Raw genomic sequence first — 23,427 nt, forward strand, 5'->3', positions numbered from 1 at the left:
TGCCAATCTGGGTAACTGACTATAACGAAAGCCTGAACATTTCCCAACAAATCAAATCAACTTAACATTAGGTGAGTGCAGAAATTTACTTTCACGTAGACAGCCTTACCCATGCTCTGGTTCTCCTCATCTTGATCGATAAATACGTGATCCATTACAAAGCTAAGCAACTCTGATTGTAGTCCAGTGTCTGGGCTGTAAACAATTGGCTTGAGCCCATCCCTGCCACCAGTTGTCAACTGGTGACTGAATATCATTAGGAGATCACAAAGCAACATGAATGCCTATATTGTGACAAAAGAAACCTTGAAAATGGAGAGTTCTACAGTTCATATTGAAATGACATAGTTTGGAATCAATGTTTTAGCTAAATTCAACACATCTCAGAAGTTCATTTATTTCTACCTACTGAAATAATTTCTGTAGAAACACAAACTTAAACAAAGGTCTTCACAATTCTTTCTTAGCACTTATTTTACTTGGTGTTAGGGAACTTCAGGGGATGTGCTACTTAAACCATGTTGAGTTACCCACCAAGTTACCATACTTATTACCCACAGAAAATATCTAACACACAATTTGATGGAATTATTTACCTGCTCTTTGACAGAAGGGTTGACGTTTGTCAAACAGTGCTGACAGACGATGCAAAATGCTTTCAATGTTTTCCTCAAACCCAGTTGTTCTTCCTGTAAGAGATAATTTTTAACAGCTGTATTTATTCATTCCTAACCAAACATACAGATATTCAGTTCTGCAAAACATAAAGCTAGAGGTCAACAGAAATGACATTGAGTCTATTATTTCTATTTTGTTAGGTGTATTACATTAACATTGCATACTCTACATGGCTAACAAGTGTCCACCAATACAAAAATGTTTCCAGTTTTCCCTCCAGTTACTATTGGTAGCACAGGTATGAGAATGGCTCAGCACAACATGCCAAATAATTAAGCTACCACAAAAAGTTCTCCTGAGCATATACATTCCTGTTAACCATTGCTCATTTTGCTCCTCTAGCTCTCTCCCTACTAGTTTAAGTTACTCACGCCTGATTTTAAATCTCCTGTCTACCCTTCTGTCTCCCAGATTAAGTCAACAGAAACAGCCATGGAGCAGGCATTGACAGTTGCTATTCAAATAACCACAGTGCTAGAGGAGCAGTGTACATTTAGTATTAGTTACTGTAATTGGGATTGCTCCATAATGTTCTGCCAGCATTGCAATAATTAAATGGAATCTCTTTCCACTAACTTCAGATCAGGCTTCAGCTACTGACCTAAACTTGAAAATAGTCAAGTAAAAAGAATACTGCAAAAAAAATTGAAGCCTGCAGTGTTGCCTCAGGATATTACAGTTCTGGAATGGCAGGGCATTTATAATTTAAAGGTTTAGCCATGTGGTGAGTCACCACTGACCAGAGTCAACTACAACAACAACTGTGAAACAGGGTCTAACTCCATAAACAAGCAGAAAGCAATAAAAAAAACACAGAATTTGGAATGCTGCATTTCCCAGCACTTCAAAACGGTGGATTTTCCCATCCCATTCAAACTTTCCTTCCTCAAATTTTCAAAACATAAGCTCTCAATCACTTAATTGCTATTTCTTGACTTATATCATCTGGCTTTTAACCATTTTTAACCTTGGTGGTGGTCCTGCATTATGGGCCTTGAACCTTAATACTGATTTCTCAAAAAAGACCCTTTTTCTTTAGGGTAAAATCTCAACACGGAGCTGTAATGACTGGTCAATGTCTCAAGGAAGTGGCTTTGCACTTAAGTAACAAACTGTAGACTATCATGTGGTTATAGTAACTTCTAAAATCACTTTTCCCCAACATGCCTTGAGCACGATTAAAGTTACATTTTAAGAAGTTACCTGGTTAAGACACTGTGTAAGTGCAGCCACCACTGTAAATGAGGAAATTGTCCCTTTAGTACAGTGATGCCAATATCTAATGTATAAGATTTACAAACTAAAGCACTGTTTTTTGAATGGCAGGACAGACTTACTTCTTTATAAAACATGACTAATGGACTATTAAATGGTGGAGGTATTTTACAGTGTAAAAGCAGCCAAAGAAAAACAAAGAATTGCAAATCCTTTTCAATCAAACTTGAACAATACACCCAAAAGTAAACAACTACCTCTAACAAGTACTTCCAATCTGAAGCACTTCTGTCCAGAAACACCACTGATCTAACATCTGCTTAGAAATCTTAGATCTACTATAATAATTTAACATAATTGGACATGTCACCCCAAAGTATGAAGTTATATACATCATGTACAGTATGATATAGCTTTGGAAGGAACCTATTTACAGGTACAAAATTTCAAGTTAAGGATATAAGCTTTGCTCTACTAGATTTAATCAAAAAATTTGCCATACCTTCCAATCTCTTCTTTCTGGCACAATTCCAGTTCTTTTAAATTTGTAAAGAGAGTTTTTTTTGATTGGCATTAATATTGCTATAATTAGGTTGTTTCCTCACCTTAGTTGGGGAACCTTCTGCTATCTTGACAAGCTGCCACAGAATTGAATAATGACAGCACTGGAGCGCCTGGACCACTATCTAGACCAGTAAAATAAACAGAGTAGCAATTATTAAGCTTGAGCAGCCCAATGGATAGAGAACAAAGCATCAAAAATATCTCAAGAATTTCCCCATTGGAAAATGAACTGATGGACTATACAGAAAATATATTCGGCAATAAAAATGTCTATAGCTACTGAGGATTCATTAAACTCAAGATCTTAAATAACAAGCAAATATACACAGTTTAAAAGCATTTCAAGAACACTTCTGCTAGTTTTTCTGATGCTGATTAGTCAAATTCAAACTTGGTGCTGTAAATGATTTACATATATTTGAACACTTAAGCTTCTGAAAATCCAGCAGATAAACATCCAACTACTTTGAATGCTCTTAAATAAATCTGCAGAGGAAAAATAATAGGTTTCATAAATTAAGTGCAGAGTAAAGTTTTTTTTTATGTTTTGGAAAAATTCTTACCTGTTCTGGCATAGATCCAAGTTCAATCCCACTTTTTAAAAGCCTGTAGCAGTTTCCAAACAGTTCCCATTTCGTAAGATCATGAGCACTAATATAAAGAAAATTTTAATTTATGACAGTTTTCTTTCATGAACCAGGTTTTTCAGGTTCAGTATTCTCTTGTAACATTTCATGCAATAAAAAGGTTAAAAATAAACAAACTGTCGTGCAATGGAACAATGTTATCTAGACTTTTGTATCTCATAATTGAGATCTACCATCAGTTATTTAATGCACAATGGCTGGAGTTTAAAAAGCCATGAAATTACAAACAAAGTGGTAACTAATCAGTCACTTCATTTCTAATAAACTACTAATTACACCAATGGTGTAACTAACTTAAACAAAGGCAAAAAATTGTGAAATAAAATCATGTTAAGCTATTTCCATCACGAAATGCAGCCTACAAATCAGTGCTATAGAAATTAAAGGTACTTGTTCCCAAAGGTTTTATTAAAATGAAATAATGTGAAGGACAAACAAATCTCAAAATGAGTCAGCGTGGAGAATTTATTTCACTTATTTCATGTCTGTAAATTCATTATCAGAACACTTTCTATATGAAATAGTCTGAAACAAGTGAATATTTAGAGACTAAGTTTTTTTTTTAGAAGGTTATGTCCTTAATGCAAAGTTTATGACTGAATATTCCAGATTGTCACCTTTTTAATAAAAGATTTCCTGATGGCATATCTTCTCCAGTTGAAATTCTGGGCTAAGAGCTCCCTTTCAAGGGTTCAACTAATGCCACAATAGTGCTAGATACTGACTGGTCTTAAAGCAGCCAATCTACTGCTCCAGTTTTTCCTCCCTTTCTATGGGGAATCTAGCTTTTGCCTAACACCTCTCCAGGGTAACACCGTTAAGATGAGGGCTCATTATTCAGAGAACTGTAGGGACAAAGCTACATTCTTTCAGTCTACAGTATAGTGCTAAAGAGTTCCAATGCACTGCAGCAATGTGTCATCCTATAAAAACAAAAGTGCTTAATATGTAGAACCAGTTGATGTTCACATACTTGTGGAAGGCAGTTAGCCTCTTCAAAGTAGAGAGAACATTATAAATGTCATCATCATCTGCTTCTTCTCCCTATGAAAGTAGATGAAATTGATGCAGTATTAAAAATATCTTACACAATACAGGAAATAAAGACAAGAACTGCAGTACAGCCACTGATAAAATCATGACGTAGTTTAACAGATATTAAAGTCATATTTCAAGTTCATACTGATACAAATGAGCTTCTACTGAATATAAAGAAAATACAATTTAGAAGGTGACAACCTTCGCAGAATTTTTAATCGCTACTTATTATAAAAGTTTGTTACAATCAATATAACCTCCTCACTAACGCTCAGTTTGGGCTCCGCTAGGGTCACTCGGCTCCTGACCTCATTACAGCCTTGGTCCAAACATGGACAGATGGGCTGATTTCCAGGGGTAAAATGAGAGTGACTGCCCTCGACATTAAGGCAGTTTTTGACCAAGTGTGGCACCAAGGAGCCCTAACAAGACTGACTTTGACGGGGTGAAAACTCTCCACTGGTTGGAGTCATACCTAGCAGAAAGGGAGTTAGTTGTGGTTGTTAAAGACCAATCACTCTCAGTCCTAGGTCACTGTAGGAGTTCCTTAGGGTAGCAACTAGGCCTGCAACTCTTCAGATGCTGAAGCAATCCGTGTCCATATGCAGCAAGAAGTGGACAACATTCAGGCTTAGGTGGATAAGTAGCAAGCGACATTCATGCCACACAAGTCCAAGGCAATGTCCATCTTCAAAAAGAGAAAATCTAACCATTTCCCCATGGGATTCAATGGCATGACCATCGCTGAATGCCCCACTGTTGACATCCTGAAGCTGTGGATCAGCCATATAAATACTGTAGTGATCAGTAGTGATCAGAACAGGTCAGAGGCTGGGAATTCTGAGGCAAGTAGCTTATCTCCTGACTCCCCAAAGCATGTCCACCTTCTTCAAGGCACAAGTCAGGAGTGTGATGGAATATTCTTCACTTGCTTGGGTGAGTGCGGTTCTAACAACACTCGAAAAGTTGATACCATCACAACAAAGCAGTCTGCTTGATTGCCATCCCAACCACCAACCAAAACATTCATTACCTCTACCACTGACACACAGTGGCAGCAGTATATACTATATACAAGATGCCGCACACCATCCTGAATTGGAACTATATCGCTGTTCCTTCACTGTTGCTGGATCAAAATTCCAGAATCTCTTCCTAACAGCACTGTGAGTGTACCTACATCACATGGACTGTAGTGGTTCAAGAAGGCAGCTCACCACCACCTTCTCAAGGGCATTTAGGGATGGGCAACAAATGCTGGGCTTGCCAGCAATGCCCACATTCCATGAAAGAATTTTTAAAAAACTGTCAATGCAGTTCTTTTATTTACATATGGATATATCAAACAAAAGCATTACACATTAGTAGCAAAAACACTAGATTGCAAAACAAATCTTTGTAATGGTTTGGGTTTTACCATTCTAAGCAGATAATTTACTTATTGATGCAGTTTGCACTCACCTCCTGTAATAAGTCTTCAACTGACTGACTGAATCGTTCTACCAGCTCATCAATCATCTGACTGCGTGCAATGTTAACACGGTTCTGGATTGTGTATTCTTCACTGCACAGGATGTTATATGTTTTGCTGCATGATTCTAAGACATCTGACTCTATGTGCTTTTCAACAACAAACTTGGTTTGTTTTAACAATGCATCTAGGTGCTGGGAAGGGGAAAAAAAATCAAATAAGCATACACGTTTTACATTAAAAATAGATTATTTCTTAACAAGGTAGGAACATGAATTGTTCTTTCAGCTCCTCATTTCTCATCATTCATGTTCTCATACAGAACCTAGTTATCAACTAGCTTTCTGCTTTGGTAGCAAGTTCTCAATAATTAGTTTACCCTCTTCCCTTTTCCTGGATTACTCTGACATATCTGCCCTACTCACCCTCCTTGAGGGCAAATCTCTGGCCTCTACTCAGCATCTCCCTCTGCCACATAAGACAACAAGTTGGAGATCCAATGCACAGTACTGCTACATCAGCTTAAAGAACATAACTGTGCACTTATTATACAACCTTCTTCAGCTGGGTAAATGGGTTATTTTAGGCCAGAATTTATTTCAACCATTCTAAATAGCATTCAATAATGGAGACAGTAATTTCACTTGTAGGAGACACATTCATCCATCTTTTCTCTTCCAGGGCCCCCAAAACATGGTGACCAATTTCATTACACATACTATTTTGCCATGACAGAAGTGAAATTACAGTGCTGGGCTTCATTTCTAACAAACAGCACACAATCTTTTTATGCTGCACACATTTTCCTACACAAAAATAGAAATTTGATACCTTGCTGAATTTTAAAGTACACTAAAGGAAACCTTTTTGTTAAGTTTTGTACTAGTGCTAACACAACACCGAAATCTTAAAATACCTAAAGCATGGAGGGGAGCTTCACACTGTCAGCTTATGACACCTCACTTGAATCCAGAAATGGAATTGCTGCCTTATAAGTCACTCACAGACAATTATTCCATGTGATTCTGGGGTAAAATAGAAGACAATATTCGTTGCAAAATAATTCCAGTCACCATTTACCTTCTCCATTCTTCCTGTACTGTAGAGCTCCAAGTCAAAGAACTGAGGGATTTGCAATAAGTTTGCCACTTTCTCAGAATCAGCTGAGTACTAGAACACAAAATAAATATCTGAATTTAATCCCATTTACACTCCAAGATAATATGAATCAATACAATCTTAAAGCATATTAATTTTCATCTGGACACTCAGGAACGTTGCACAAAAATATTAATTACACCAATTGCTTACCTTTCCTAACATCATAGGAAGTGCCACTATGAACTGTTCTGTCAATTTAGTCCGGTCATCTATCTGCGTTTTTCTCTCCTTTGCAGTCAAGACCTGTAATAAGATTCCATTGCAACACTTCAAATCTAATTCATAAGCTTTTATGTTCACAAAGGAAACTGTGGCATGGTTAAATGTTTAGGATGAATTACAAGTCACACATCAACAACTTCCATGTGTCAAAAAAGACAAAAAATAATCTGTTGAAACTAATCTACTCCAAAAGAAAAGCTAAAGGCTTTATACCAAATTTTGACAACAGGACGTCAGACACAAAAAGCAAGGAAATTGCAGCAGAGAACGTATACAGTAAAGTCCCGCTGTCCACGACTTCTTTTGCGAATTTGTTTATCCGCGCGAAAGTCCTTGTACACATGGCCACCCATTATGACCCCAAATCTTTGCCTATCCATGATTTAAGCAAACTAAAAACAATGAGTTCTTGTAACAAATGAGTTCTTTCTGCATGTGGGCAAGAGTGACAATGATAGGGAAAAAAAGGAGATGCAGGTTTGGCTATGCACGCGCACACGTTTATATAGAGATGTTTTTATAAGCGAGAGAAGGTTTGTTAAACAGTGCATGTTTCTCCTAGTTGTTACAGTCTGTCCCTTTGGTTGGTCTCAGCTTTTGCTTGGGCCTGGCAGTTAATGAGGATCCCTGTTGGAGTGGCAGCCGGAGAGGGGGGATATATATATATGTGTGTGTGTGCGCGCGAGGGCGAGTGCGAGAGGGGGCGAGTGCGAGAGGGGGCGAGTGCGAGAGGGGGCGAGTGCGAGAGGGGGCGAGTGCGAGAGGGGGCGAGAAAGGGCGAGGGCGAGAGAGGGCGAGGGCGAGAGAGGGCGAGGGCGAGAGGGGGCGAGGGCGAGAGGGGGCGAGGGCGAGAGGGGGCGAGGGCGAGAGGGGGCGAGGGCGAGAGGGGGCGAGGGCGAGAGGGGGCGAGGGCGAAAGGGGGCGAGGGCGAGAGGGGGCGAGGGCGAGAGAGGGCGAGTGCGAGAGAGGGCGAGTGCGAGGGCGAGAGGGGGCGAGGGCGAGAGGGGGCGAGGGCGAGAGGGGGCGAGGGCGAGAGGGGGCGAGGGCGAGAGGGGGGCGAGGGCGAGAGGGGGGCGAGGGCGAGAGGGGGGCGAGGGCGAGAGGGGGCGAGGGCGAGAGGGGGCGGGTGCGAGAGGGGGCGAGTGCGAGAGGGGGCGAGTGCGAGAGGGGGCGAGTGCGAGAGAGGGCGAGTGCGAGAGAGTCTCCTTCAATCCTCCTGACTGTCACTTGCACAACAACCAGTAACTTTTTAAACATACAACTTCTCTCACCCAACGCCACCCCATGCCAGGGGTGGGGTAGAAGAGAGCACTCATTACAGAGAGAAAGCAAGAGAGAAAGAGGAAGAGGGGGAGGGAGAAGGAGAGAGAGAGAGAGAAGGCGGGGGGGAGAGAGAGAGAGAGAGAGAGAGGGGGGGAGAGGGGGCGGGGTGAAGAGAGCGGGGGGGGGAGAGAGAAGGGGGGGGAGAGAGAGGGGGTGGGGCGAGAGAGAGAGAGGGGGGAGGGAGAGAGAGAGAGAGAGGGGGAGGGAGACCTAGTCCTTTAAACCCCGCTTTCTCATCTCTCTCACTGCAATGCTGGAGTGAAAGGAATCGACTCGGGGCTCAGACCGTGCTTTGTGCTTCCAGTTTTTTGTCACGAAAGAACAAGCAAGAAAATAAATAAGGAGGATGGGGAGGGGGGAACTGGATCAGAGAAAGGACCGTGTATAATGGCGAAAGGATGAGCTGGTGCCTTCAGTGCAGTAAATTCTCTCAGTGAGAGAAAACACCTGATTAACACCCATCTAATTCGCTCCTGTTATAAAGTATATCCACTGTTTGTGATTTCGCCCTTTGCAAAAATTCATGTGAATGTAACGTAACCCCCATGAATGGCGGAACTTTACTGTATCTATAACATGATATTTTCACACGTATGTTCTCATAAAAGGCTAAGCACAAAGGATGTGGATTGAAAAATTAATGATACATTTATACATGCCTTTCACAACAACGGGGTGTCCCAAAGCACTTTATAGCCAATGAAATACTTTTAAAGTGTAGTCACTGTTGTAATATAGGAAATGAAGCAGCCAATTTGTGCACAAACAATGTGATAATGAGCAGATAATCTGTTTTTGTGACGTTGGTTGAGGGATAAATATTGGCCAGGACACTAGGGATAACTCTCCTGCTCTTTTTCGAAATAGTCCCATGGGATCTTAAATATTCCCAAGAGGATAGAAGGGGCCTTGGTTCAACGTCTCACTGAAAAGATGGTAACTTCAACAATGCAGCACTCCTTTAGAGCTGCACTGCGGTATTAGCCTTGATTTTTGTGCTTAAGTCTTGAACCCACAGCCTTGTGACTCAGAGCAGGAGAGCTACCAACTGAGCCATCACTGATGCCTAGATTTACATGCTCGGATAACTTTGGTCTTATTTTGATCAGTAGAATTCCTTCCTCTCATTTGTGATTAAACTAACAAAATGACTTATAATCATTGCTTAGACCCACAAGGTTTGGCTTTTCATTAATTACATCTGAGGTACAAAAATATTAGAGATATTTTACATCAAAAAAAAAGGAAAAAGGAATATAACTTTTTTTGTATCAACCTGATTTCCCTGCCTCGCTACACTCTTCCTCTCTGGGGGGCAGGGGTAAAAAGTAATAATACATACCCTTTTGCCTGTTCCTCTTCCAACTGGAGGATGTGCCTCTGCAGCTTGCCGAATTGTACAGACCATTAGCTCTATAAGTGCGGTCTCCTGCCTGTCAGTCATACCTAGTAAATATTAAATAGCTTCAAAATTACAGAATGGTCTTGATACCTGGATCAGCACTAGCTAAAAGACATAGTATGAAGAACAATTAAAAAGTAACACCCCACATTTTGCCGTGATAATGATGGTGAAACCATCAGCACTTGAAAGTTTTATCCCACACACTGACAGCATATTCTGGAGTCTGCACAAGCGCAGTTAAACATGAAAATACAGAGGTTTCTGTCAATGAAGCATGTAATCATAGAATGGTTACAGCACAAAAGGATTGCATATGCCAGCTCTCTGCAAGAGAAACTCACCTAGTCTCACAACCCCATCTTTTCTCCAAGGTCCTGCAATTTTTTCTCTTTGGATAATTATCCAGTTCCCTTTTGAAAGTCATGATTGAATCAGCCTCTATTACATTTTCAGGAAGTGCATTCCAGGTCCTAAACACTCACTCTGTAAAGAAGTATCATCTTATGCTGCTGTTGCTTCTTTTGCTAATCACCTTAAATCGGTGTCCTCTGCTGCATGATACTTTCACCAATTGGAACCTATCTACTCTGTCCCAGACCCCTCATGATTTTAAACGCTCGATCAAACCTCCTCTCAACCTTTTCTTTTCCGAGCAGAATAGTCCTGGCCTCTCCAAACTATCCACCTAGCTGAAGTTTTTCATCCCTGGAGCCATTCTCCTGAATATTTTCTGTTCTCTCTCTAATTCCTTCACATCCTTCCTGAAGTGGGGTGCCCAGAACTGTACACAATACTCTAGTTGATCTGAACCAGTGTTTCATACAGGGTTATAATATCCTTGCTTCTGTACTGTGTGCCCATGTTTATAAAATCCAGGATTCAATATGCTTGATTAACAGCTTTCTAAATCTACCCTGCCACCTTCAATGATTTGTGCACTTATACACCCAGGTCCTTGTACTCCTGCACCCCCTTTAGAATTAGAACGACATAGGTAAAAAGATGAATGAGGTCCTACAGGCAAAATATAGGGAGCTGGGAAATAAATTAAAAAACAGGACCTCAAAGGTAGTAATCTCTGGATTACTCCAGTGCCAGGAGCTAGCGAGATCTGGAATAGGAGAATAGACCAGATGAATGCATGACTAGAGAGATGGTGCAGGAGGGAGGGATTTAGATTCCTGAGGCATTGGGACCAATTCTGGGGAAGATGGTACCTGAACAAGCTGGACGAGTTGCACCCCAGCAGGACCGCGACCAATATCCTTGCAGGGGTATTTGCCAGTACTGTGGGGGAGGGTTTAAAATAGACTGGCAGGGGATGGGAAACTAAGCAGGGGGACACAAGAGAAGAAAACAAAGATAGGAATGAAAGGCTGAAAAATAAAAAGCAAAAGTGGAAGGCAGAGGAATCAAGGGCTAGCAGCAAACAGAGCCATAGTACAAAGAAAATGAGCAAAAAGACAAGTCTAAAGGCACTGTATCTGAACGCACAGAGCATTCACAATAAGGTAGATGAATTAACAGTGCAAATAGATGGAAACAGGTATGATAGGATCGTGATTACAGAGACATGGCTGCACAGTGACCAAAGCTGGGAACTAAATATCCAAGGGTACTCGATATTTAGGAAGAACAGGCAAAAAGGAAAAGGAGGTGGCGTGGTATTTTTAGCTCAGGATGAAATCAGTGCGATAGTGAGAGAGGATATTGGCTCAGAAAATCAAGATGTAGAATCAGTCTGGGTGGAGCTAAGAAACAACAAGGGGTGAAAAACATTAGTGGGAGTTATCAGTAGGCCTCTAAACAGTAGTGGTAAGGTAGGGGACAGTATTAAGCAGGAAATTAGAGATGCATGTAACGAGGGTGCTTCAATGATCATGGGTGACTTTAATCTACATATAGACTGGGCAAACCAAATTAGCAATAATACTGTGGCGGATGAATTCCTGGAGCGCGTATGAGATGATTTTTTAGACCAGTATGTCGAGGAACCAACTAGGTATCAGGCTATCTTAGATTTGGTTTTGTGCAATGAGAAGGGGTTAATTAATAATCTTGTTGTGTCTGGTCCTTTAGGGAACAGTGACCATAACATGATAGAATTTTTCCTTAGATTGTAAAGTGAAGTAGTCCAATCTGAAACTAGGGTCCTAAATCTGAACAGAGGAAACTACGAAGGTATGAGGCTAGAGTTGCACTGAGTTAGGAACTTAGCTAAAAGACATGCTGGTGGATAGGCAATAGCTAATATTTAAGGAACGAATGTATGCATTGCAACAATTATATATCCCTTTCTGGTGTAAAAACACAATAGCAAAATTGGCCCATCCATGGCCAACAAATGAAATTAAGGAGAGTAATACATCCAAAGAGGAGTCATATAAAGTTGCTAGAAAAAGTAGCAAGCCTGAGGATTGGGAGCAGTTTAGAATTCAGCAAAGGAGGGCCAAGAGATTGATTAAGAGGGGAAAAATAGAGTATACTTGCAAGGAACTTAAAAAAGGACTGTATAAGCTTCTAAAAGTATGTAAGAAGAGAAAGATTGGCAAAGACAAATGTAGGTCACTTATAGTCCAAAATGGGAGATTTTATAATGGAGAACAAGGAAATGGCAGGGCAGTTAAACAACTACTTTAGTTCTGTCTTCATTGAGGAAGACACAAATAACTTCCCAGAAATGCTAGGCAATCGAGGGTCTAGTGAGAAGGAGGAATTGAAGGAAATTAGTATTACTAAAAAAAACGTGCTGGAGAAATTAATGGGATTGAAAGCCGATAAATCCCCAGGGCCTGATAATCTGCAACCCAGGGTACTAAAGGAGGTGGCCATGGAAACAGTGAATGCGTTGGTTGTCACCTTCCAAAATTCTGTAGAGTCTGGAATAGTCCTGGCAGATTGGAGGGTGGCAAATGTAACTCCAATATTTAAAAAAGGAGGGAGAAAACAACAAATTGCAGACCGGTTAGCCTAACATCAGTAGTAGCGAAATTGCTAGTGTCTATTAGAAAGGATGTGATAACAGGACACTTAGAAAACATCAACGGGATTAAACAAAGTCAGCATGGATTTATGAAAGGGAAATCATGTTTGACTAACCTACTGGAGTTTTTTGAGGACATAACTAGCAGGATAGATAAGGATAAGTCACCAGTGGATGTGGTGTATTTGGATTTTCAGAAAACTTTTGATAAAGTCCCACATAAGAGGTTAGTGTGCAAAATTAAAGCAAATGGGATTGGGGGTAATAGATTGGCATGGATTGAGAATTGGTTGCAGACAGGAAACAGAGAGTAGGAATAAATTGATCTTTATCGGAATGGCAGAGGGCAACTAGTGGGGTATCGCAGAAATTAGTGCTTGGCCCCCAGCTGTCCGAAACATATATTAACGATTTGGATGAGGGAACCAAATGTAATCTTTCCAAGTTTGCTGATGGCACAAAACTAAGTGGGAATGTGAGTGGTGAGGGGGATGTTAAGAGGCTTCAAGGCAATTTAGACAAGTTGAGTGAGTGGGCAAATGCATGGCGGATGCAGTATAATGTGGATAAGTGTGAAATTATCCATTTTGGTAGGAAAAATAGAATGACAGAGTATTATTTAAATGGTGATAGATTGGGAAATGCTGATGTACAAAGGGGCCTGGGTGTCCTTACACACCAATCACTGAAAGCAAGCATGCAGGTGCAGCAAGTGGTTAGGAAGGCAAATGGCATGTTGGCCTTCATTGTGAGAGGACTCGAGTACAGGAGGATGTCTTACTGCAGCTGCATAGGGCCCTGGTGAGATCACACCTGGAGTAGTGTGTGCAGTTTTGGTCCCCTTACCTAAGAAAGGATATATTTGCCATAGGGAGAGTGCAGAAAAAGTTTACTAGAGTTCAGGGATGGCAGGATTGCTGTATGAGGAGAGATCGGGTCGACTAGGCCTGTATTCACTGGAGTTTAGAAGAATGAGGGCAGATCTCATTGAAACGTATAACATTCTGACAGGACTGGACAGACTGGATGCAGGGATTATGTTTCCTCTGGCAGGAGGGTCTAGAATAAGTGGTCACAATCTCAGGATACAGGGTAGGTCATTTAGGACTGAGATGAGGAGAAACTTCTTCACTCAAGAGGGCAGTGAACCTGTGGAATTTTCCACCACAGAGGGCTTTGGAGGCCAAGTCACTGAATATACTTAAGAAGGAAATAGATAGATTTCTAGACTCTAAAGGCGCCAAAGGGTATGGGGAGAGAGCAGGAGTATGGCATTGAGATAAAGAATCAGCCATGATCATATTGAATGGCGGAGCAGGCTCGAAGGGCCAAATGACATACTCCTGCTTCTATTTTCTATGTTTGTACACTTGATTTTATATTGCCTCTCCCGATTCTTCCTCCCAAAATGAATTACTTCACAGTTCTCTGTATTAAATTTCATCTGCTACCAGTCTATGTCCTTTTGAAGTTTAATGCTATTCTCCTAACAATTCACAATACTTCCAAGTTTTGTGTCATCCACAAATTTCCATGCACACCCCAATCTAGGTCATTAATATATCAAGAAAAGCAGGGGTCTTCACCCCTGGAGAATCCCATTATGAACTTTCCTCCAATCCAAAAAACAATCATTCACTTCTATTCTCTGCTTCCTTTGAGTCAGCCAACTTCTTATCCATGTTGCTACCATCCTTTTTATTCCACAAGATCTAAATTTTGCTCACAAGCCTGTTAAGTGGCACTTTATCAAATGCCTTTCGGAAGTCCATGGAAACCAGATCGACCGCATTAACCCCATCCATCCTCTGTTACCTCAACAAAAAGACTCAAGCAAATTAAACATGATTTGCTCTCAACAAATCCATACTGGCTTTTCTTAATTAATCTGCATTTGCCCAAGTGCCTGTTAATTTTGTTCTGAACTGTCTTTACTAAAAGTTTAACTGCCGCCAAAAACAATGTTTTTCCATTGTCTGTGCTGTTGAACTCCTTGCTGACTTCAATCAATTACAAATCACAGAACTGACAAGAATTTCCATTTTATTCCGCAGTATTGTTGTTAAAATCTCCCTCAACAGTTACCAATTGCTAATGAAATATAACTGGGTTTAAAACAATATGCCAAGTTCATAATTGCTGCTAGAGAACTTCTCCGGCTCCAGAAAGCTAATTTTATATTTGTTTAATGTCAAATTTGTCCTGATAAATATTCCACATTTTAGAATATAATTTGTTTTTGAATTTTTATTATATTTCGGCTTGGTATATGCATATCCCAATCATTTATTTTGCTCTCTGTAAAATGTAATAAAAGGCCAAGGATAAACAGTGCACTTTATCTCTGTGTTTGCTGTCTGTGAGAATACTTCAATGAGATGGGCTGTTTGCCCTGCCTGATGACATCACTGTTGCTGAATGCTTGGAAATCCTCTTGAATTGGTGCCAGATTCAAACTAACATCAGGAAAGATGAAATCCATGTCACAGAGATCGGTAGGTATTTGTGGGCAGCTTTTCCCGAGGTCATCAGCAAACATAGTCACTTCACTGCTGACCACATAATCCAGGCCCATGTGTTACACTTTCAATATATTATATGGTAAGGGCTGGTTTCTTCCAAATGATTTAACCCTTATATACCTTTTACTGTGACATTTGTGGTTATGTGACACAGGCAATTATGATGGGAATTGCAAGCACAATAAGCCAGAAATGGTGATCAAATCATTTGGCAAATGTTCCCAACTTAATCTCAACAAGTAAATCATTGTTTGGACTGATGCACTTTCCATAGCACATCACTCTGGAGGTTGTGAATCAGGAGTTTAATGCTTCTCCATCTCAGTGGGTACCAAACCAAAGTACTATCTACCATAAACATTCAGAAACCACTGTTCTAATGTTTTGTTATTCATGGAAATAAAGACTTGTAATGCGTGTTCTCAAATTAGGACAGCAAAAATCAATTCTATATTGTATTTAGAGAAGGTATAAAGTCCACTGCACTATTAAACTCTATTATACATTAAGGTAATATATTTTCCAAAATTAAACGCTTAACATTTTAGGCAATCCCAAAGTTACCTTCCTCTCCTTGTATAGGCTCTTCCAGTAGCAGTTCTACCATACACTCCCAATCCTTGAGAAGTTCTTGGGAACTTTCCCACAGACTATCCACCAGGTAGGCTGCATGTTCATGCAACTGAAATGTTACAATTTGAAAAACAAAGGGCATTATCCATTGGACTAAACTGCTGGGTTAGGTTACACAAATTCCCAAATTCTACTTTTAAATAATAGATATTACATTTGAGTTAAGCAATAAAATTGGGAAGAGACCACAATTTCATACTTTTGTTCCCCAATGAAATGTTGACTATAATGAACATTATATTTTCATACACAAGCATATAATCAATATTTACCACTATTCTTAAATGAATACATATAGTCAAAAAATTTCGGGGAGAGCAGGTAGGAAATACTAAGTGTCTGTTCCTATAACTGGTGTAAAACCAGATTTCTCTACAAGTTTTTGTTCCTTTGTTGGATAGATATCAGACATCACTGGAAAGGCTCAGCAGGTCTAGCAGCATCTGTGGAGAGAGAAAGAGTTAACATTTCAAGTCCGCAAGACTCTTCTTCGTCATACGGACGCGAAGCGTTAACTCTGTTTCTCACTCTAGATACTGCCAGGCCTGCTGCGTTTTTCCAGTATTTTCTGTTTTTATTTCAGGTTTCCAGCATCCGGGGTATTTTGCTTTTATTAGACATAACTGGGTTATGTTACATTCTACAGTATTTGCTGAAGTAAACATATAAAAATAATTAAAAGAAATACAATTTTTATGTATTTATATTGAATATAACAAGGTATAACATAAATATGATACAATATATGATAAATATGCAATATGATACTCAAGCAATTTGTAGACCTAACATTATGACACATTAGTAGATTTGATCACTGTAGTATTAGATACAGTATTAGTATAGACCAGGATCACATCTGCATTTATCTCATGGTACTATTACTCGCTGTTCACCTCAGCAACAATTATTGCTTTTGTTAGTGGTACCAAATTCCCTACCCTCCAGCCACATACGGATCCATGGCATCTACTAATAGGATAAGCATAAACATAGCTTTGCAATGTTATGATTTTTTGATACTTTCTCACGACTGCTATATTTCTTTCCATTTATAGGTTACTTTTTCTGTTGAGTATTTTGTTGCATTATTTCAGAATCTTACCTCACTTTCTAGGAAGAAAAGTACCAGCATTTTAATAAGATTTCCATTTGGACTATGCCTTCCTCTACTCTTAGCATAGGCTTCTTCTGCTTGTGGGTCATGTCTGCTGAACAATCTAAAAATTTAAAAATGAGATGTAAAACTCTCCCACATGCTTCACAAAAGGCTGATTTTATTCTGTCCATGTAAAAAGCAATTAAAAAGGCTTATAGCATATTGTTTCTAACAGGTCACATAATATTTTATCTTATTCTACATAGAGAAAATTGGCCTTAACAACAGTCTTTTTTATATGGGGAGGTGGGAAGGGAAAGCACATAATGATCCCCCAAAAATTTTTCATAGTTTACCCTGTAATAGTTGGCAAATATGCATGAGATGCGCAAGAGACACATAAAAGAAAATGATGTGTTGTAAAAAGCTATGTGACTAACTATCACCTTTATCGGGCTGAAGCACTGCATTGCAGGACATCATGTTGACATGGTAGTATGCAACCAAGTGATACTGTGATCAGTGGAAATCATAGCTAGCACCAATAAATTTACAGATAAATTCAGATGATACTTGAGACTGAGATGCAGAAATTAGAATTGACATCCTTGCTTCAAGGCCTGTACAAGTGACTAGTCTTATGACAGTGCATTGGCACTATTAAGCAACAGATTTCTACCAAGTTCAGCATTATTTTAAAGAACGAAGCGCACTCCTAAAAAACTTCAACCCAAAGCTCCCAACTTATTATTTTCTATTTAAATGTTTTCACTCAATGTTGCCACCCTGTGGACATTACTGAATGTTTCTTGCACTCAGCGGTGCCATCTGCTGTACTGATTTGATATTGCAAATAATTGAATTCTCAGAAAATAGATGAATTGTAAAGGAAACAAACAAACTTGAATTCATAGAGCATTTTTCACAACCTCAAAATGTCCAAAGCACTTAATGGCTAATCAAGTATTTTAGAAGCTTAGTCACTGTTTTCCAATAACAAGATCCCAGCAATAAGATAATGACAACACTTTTGTTGAGGGCTTGGCCAGTTCATTGGGAGAAAGCCACAGCTCTCCTTTCAACAGTGCCATAAGCTCTGTCCATCTGAGAGGGAACATGGGGCCTCATTTTAACAATCCAAAAGACAGCATCATTTCAGTACTATACTGAAATGTCAGCCTAAATTCTGTTTTCAAATCTCTGAAGTGGGATTTGAACTCTCAACCTTCCGATTCACAAAGTACAAACACTGAGCCAAGAAATGGACTCCAACCTGCCTCCTGGTCCTTTAAAGATTAAATTTAGCTGAATGCTTAAATTTTCCCTTACCAATAAATTTGAATGAGATATATGATATATTTAGTGGTTTCATGTGAACAGCAGTTGAACATGGTTCAGTTGGCCCAGAGATTGACTTAGGTTTGTTGATAATGTACAAATATTTGAACAGAATATCATACCTTATTGAAAATTAATAAAGAAGGGTAGATAATGTACAAGTGTGTTATTTACTTTTTGTTTAGGAATTCCCCAGCTGCCACAGCGACAGGACGATGTGCAGAATATACCAGGTGATACACATTCTCACAATCTTCATTGGACAATGCCTCTTCACTTCCCCTAAAACAGTTATAAAGCCAATAAGAGCAAACTTATATATTGCAAAACTGGAACACCATTATTGGGTTAATCCATTAGGCCCCATGAGGGTCAAGACTACATGAGTTAACACAACCACCTTACTTCTTTTCATATAAGCAAGATATAGTCAAAATGTAACAAAGTCCACAGACACAAAAAGCGCTGTAAAGTTACAATGTAGTGCTGGATACCGACTTCCAGGAATTATGATTATATATGTTCTTGGAAAAAATTAAAACAACAATCCTTTTAAGAGCACAGCTACACCAGAGCTAGCTATCTAATTCTCACAATAGAAGAGCTAAGAAAACAGGCGCTCATGCAGAACGAAAAAATAAAAACTTTACTCACTGCAATATCAAAGTGACCAATCGGATAGCTTCCACAGCAACATCATACTCTTTGTCTAATGTCATAGATACTATACGATCCTATAAAAAGAATTCAAGGAACAAGCTCAATGATTTATAAAACAAAGTAATTATGTTGGGTTAGCTTGTCTAACAGAAGTTGAGTTAAAAACTATTAAAGGTAGTGTCCAGACCAATTTCTCAACAATGAAAGGAGCTTTTTCCAACAACTTAAAACAAAACTAGCAAATATTTTTGATTCTTTTCCAAACGATTCCTAAACTTCAGCTGCAGGAAGCTCTAATTTTTTTTTTAGGTATGATCAAATCTTGTCTCCCATTAATTTTTAGTTTCTCAGTCAGAAAAGCAGTAAGTTTGGGCCACAAACCTCTCCACAGCAGCAGTTAAAGCCACTTGCTGATTGACTACTATCAGGAGATACACACCACTCCATGTTTCATGAGCAAATCATGGACTAATGAAGGTTACGTAATAATGGTTCAGATCAGTCATGGCTAGAATTCAAACATAGCCCTCTGGGTTGGAAGTGAAACATTTCACATTTGAAATACAGATTCATTTTATTTAATTCAAGTTAAGCGAACACAGAAATGCAACTCCAATTGTAAATCAATGGTGTTTTATAAAAACTTATACAACACATCATAAATCTGAAATGATCAGAAATCTAATCCCAATTTATGTCCCACAGAAAAAAAAACAAAGTAAATTAAAGAATAATGTAAAGTGCTATATCAAATAGCTTCTGCACAACATCAACTAAATTTCACGATAATACAGGGAAGATAATTCAGCAAAGTAGTCTTCTCTTTAAAAGGTACCTACAATACTTTTGTTTAAAGCTTATCGCTACATATTCACTCAAACATTATTATTACTAAAAGCGTACACATGCTAAGACATCATTGCACATATAATACATATTGTAGAGTGGTGCATCGCATAGGAAATGGCTATCATTTGAGAGACAGACTAAAAGCAAATCAACATAACAGGTTAGCAGCTTACAGATGTAGGCTTCTTAAATGACATTACGTTATAACATTTTTAAAATACTAATCAAACCGCAAGAGTTTTATAAATCTACAGCCGGCACTCATCTCGAACATGTCTGAATAATGTGGTATGGGGAAAAAGAAAGGCAAACTGCTGTTCTGTTGCACATTCCTCTACACTCACTGGTAAATGATTGGGGATAGTTAGCTCTGGTATTTTCTGTCTTGGCTTTAGCGTAGTGAAGAATTAAATATAATTGAGCCCACTCTCAAATTATGCTGCTTATTCTGCATCAATTTACATTCAAAACTACATAGCAATGTTGCAAAAGTGATGAAGTATCTGTCCAATGAGTGAACTAAGATTTGAACTAAATACACTGTCCACTTATTCTGTAAAGTTCTAGTGCATATCTTTTGAAGGGGGCATTAGGGCATCAAGATTTAATTTCATATTTTCAATCAACAAGCCCATTAAATCTTAAGGTTGTACCCACTGTACAAAATCCAGGAAATGAATCTTCAAATATATTCTTTATACCCAGTAAGTTTTCAATCTATTTGAAAGAGGACATTCTTACCTTGAACCTGTTGGTGAAGAGTTCTAGTTTCGGAAAGAGCTCCTTATTAGTGTACAGTGACTGTAGAGCTTTGAGGCATTTCAGCCTCACCTCACCTTGCTAAATGCAAATGAAACAAAACAGACTTAATTAACTTGTATACAATTGTACAAAAGAATGGAGGAAAATGATTAAATCAAATTCTCCCTCTGGTTTTATACTCATCCCCCAAAAATATTACACACCTCAATTGGAAGCCATATGTCGGAAAATGCAAAACAATATAGATGACTTAATGGCAGCAGAAATGACAGATTTCCTACCAGTTCTATATAAGACGCACAATCATTGAACAAAATCTGTCATCTGTGACCAGGAATCCCAAATGTTCCCTCATTTATGCAGAAGCCAAATCAGAATTGACCTGCAAAACTTGAGAATTAGGGGTTATTTAAATCCAGAAGTGGTGCAACTCACTAATAGGAAGCACTTCTTTAATTACTAATTTGCAATTTTTATTAACTTGTAAGACATAAATTCTAATTAAGTATATCTTGAAGATCTTTGCTTTCGTAAAACTGTTGAAAACCAAACTAACTTTATTCATACTTCAATAATGATAACATCAACTCAAATACTGGAGAGATTTTGCATTATGCAAAACAACATGTACCATGGCAGAATATCTAAAAAAAATTATTTATTGTATTATTAGAGGAAAACTGTGAAATGCATGGAGCAGGGGAAATTTTATAAAGTAGCTTATTATTTTCTGAATAAAGTAAAAGTTTCATTTTGCTCCATAAAGTTACTAGAAGCAAAAACTCAAATGAATATGTAACTAGATCTGAACAGGAATTCTCAAAAGTATGGCAAGTGTAGGAAGTTAATAGAAAACATTAATTGGCATCTACATTTTTAAAAACCTGTGAAATGCTAGTATTGTTGAACAGGTTAAGCAGAGTTGTAATAACTCTAATAACAAGTAATAATCAATGTGACAATGTCCAACAGTTAAACTTGCATTTTTTTTAAATACACTTGTTGCTCTCAAAAAAAACTGAAGAAATAATAATGCTGAAATTGTAGAAAGGAAAATGCTGTTATCTTGAGGAGGAAAGTACGATAGACAACGTAACTTTAATTCCAAAAGCGAAATTAAGAATGTGACTTTCATCACAATCTAATTCTCAGAGGAGGCAAATTTTCTCATGATCAATTAAACAAGTTTAAATGTAACTTTCTACTTCCAACTCCACAACAAAGAGGATAAGGTCATTCAGCAATGAGATCATTAAGTTTTACAAAAATAAAAGCATTTGTAAACATAAACGAGACTTTATTAGTGAGTTGTATAAGTCAACATGCATTGCGATTGGAAACCGAAGACCTATTTTCCATCTATGCCATCTCGGCCAGGTTAAGTGAATCCATTCCAGTGGCAAACTCTTCAAATGGTAAAATACATAATCTGGTGGATATTTCATTTCTCCTCGATTCAGGAACTGTTCCTTTAGATTGGAAAACTGCATATGTCACTCCATGGAAAAATATGGATTGATAAGGAAGAGCCATGTATTTCTAAAGGGAAAATAGTGTTTAACTAATTTGCTGGAGTTTTTTGAAGAGTTAACAGAAAAGGTCGATAAGGGTAATGCTGATGTGGTGCACATGGACTTTCAAAAGGCATTTGACACAGTGCCACACAACAGATTTGAGAGAAAAGTCATGGAATAAAAGGGACAGTAGCAATGTGGACACAGAATTGGCTAAAAAATAGGAAATAGAGAGTAATGGTCATTGGGTATTTTTCGGGCTGGAGTGGAGTTGCCCTGGGGTCAGTATTGGGATCCTTGTTTTTCCTGATATATATTAATGATCTAGATCTTGGTGTGCAGGGGACAATTTCAAAGTTTGCGGATACAGAGCTTGGTAGTGTTGTGAACTGCAAGGAGGACAGTGTGGAACTTCAAGAGGACATAGACAAGTTGGTGGAGTGGGCAGATAGGTGGCAAATGAAGTTCAATGCGGAGAAGTGTGAGGTGATGCATTTTGGTAGGAAGAACATGGACAATACAAAATAAGGGATACAATTTTGAAGGGGGTGCAGGAGCAGAAAGACCTGGGTGTATATATGCATAGATCATTGAAGGTGGCAGGACAGGTGGAGAGAGCAGTTAATAAAGCACATAGTATCCCGGGCTTTATTAATAGGGGTATAGAGTACAACAGCAAGGAGGTTATGCTGAATTTATATAAGACACTCATTAGACCTCAGCTGGAATATTGTGCACAGTTCTGGGTGCCACACAATAGGAAGGATGTGAACACATTGGAGAAAGTGCATTAGGGGTTTACAAGAATGGTTACAGGGATGAGAAACTTCAGGTATGAGGATAGATTGGAGAGGTTGGGACTGTTCTCCTCGGAGAGAAGGCAGCTAAGAGGAGATTTGATAGGGATGTTCAAAATCATGATGGGGCTGGACAGAGTAGATAGGGAGAAACTGTTCCTGCTCATCAAAGGAGCAAGAATGAGGGAGCACAGATTTAAAGTGATTTGCAAAAGAAGCAAATGTGATGTGAGGAAGAACTTTTTCATACAACGAGTGGTTCGGGTCTGGAATGCGCTACCTGGAAGTGTGGAGGAGGCAGGTTCAATCAAAGCATTCAAGAGGGCATTAGATGGTTAGTTGAACAGAAACAATGCAAGGGTATGGGGAAAGGCAGGGAAATGGCACTAGGTCATAATGCTCATTTGGAGACCTGCAGACATGATGGGCCAAAATGGCCTCCTCCTGTGCCATTAAAATTCTGTTATTATTTAATAAAGTTGAGAGGGGAAAACTAGGGAAACGTTGACCAGTTAGCCCCTAACATCTGTTGTCAGGAAATTCCTA

General features: G+C 38.9%; 1 protein-coding gene across 1 annotated transcript in view; it reads right to left on the bottom strand.

The window, feature by feature from the left end:
- The window catches only part of stag1a (STAG1 cohesin complex component a), a 233,123-nt gene that overhangs the window by 16,277 nt on the left and 193,419 nt on the right, over positions 1 to 23,427 (bottom strand). Inside the window, exons 11-24 of the mRNA XM_078563607.1 lie at positions 20,550 to 20,648; positions 18,954 to 19,033; positions 18,474 to 18,581; positions 16,968 to 17,082; positions 15,794 to 15,911; positions 9,662 to 9,765; positions 6,925 to 7,017; positions 6,694 to 6,783; positions 5,604 to 5,807; positions 4,078 to 4,148; positions 3,021 to 3,108; positions 2,499 to 2,579; positions 597 to 689; positions 110 to 284 (exon numbers count right to left, since the gene is read on the bottom strand). Coding sequence (XP_078419733.1) covers positions 110 to 284; positions 597 to 689; positions 2,499 to 2,579; positions 3,021 to 3,108; positions 4,078 to 4,148; positions 5,604 to 5,807; positions 6,694 to 6,783; positions 6,925 to 7,017; positions 9,662 to 9,765; positions 15,794 to 15,911; positions 16,968 to 17,082; positions 18,474 to 18,581; positions 18,954 to 19,033; positions 20,550 to 20,648 — 1,519 coding nt within the window. The remainder of the gene's footprint in view (positions 1 to 109; positions 285 to 596; positions 690 to 2,498; positions 2,580 to 3,020; positions 3,109 to 4,077; positions 4,149 to 5,603; positions 5,808 to 6,693; positions 6,784 to 6,924; positions 7,018 to 9,661; positions 9,766 to 15,793; positions 15,912 to 16,967; positions 17,083 to 18,473; positions 18,582 to 18,953; positions 19,034 to 20,549; positions 20,649 to 23,427) is intronic.

This window comes from Cetorhinus maximus, chromosome 19 (assembly GCF_964194155.1).
Source record: "Cetorhinus maximus chromosome 19, sCetMax3.hap1.1, whole genome shotgun sequence".
NCBI lineage: Eukaryota > Metazoa > Chordata > Chondrichthyes > Lamniformes > Cetorhinidae > Cetorhinus > Cetorhinus maximus.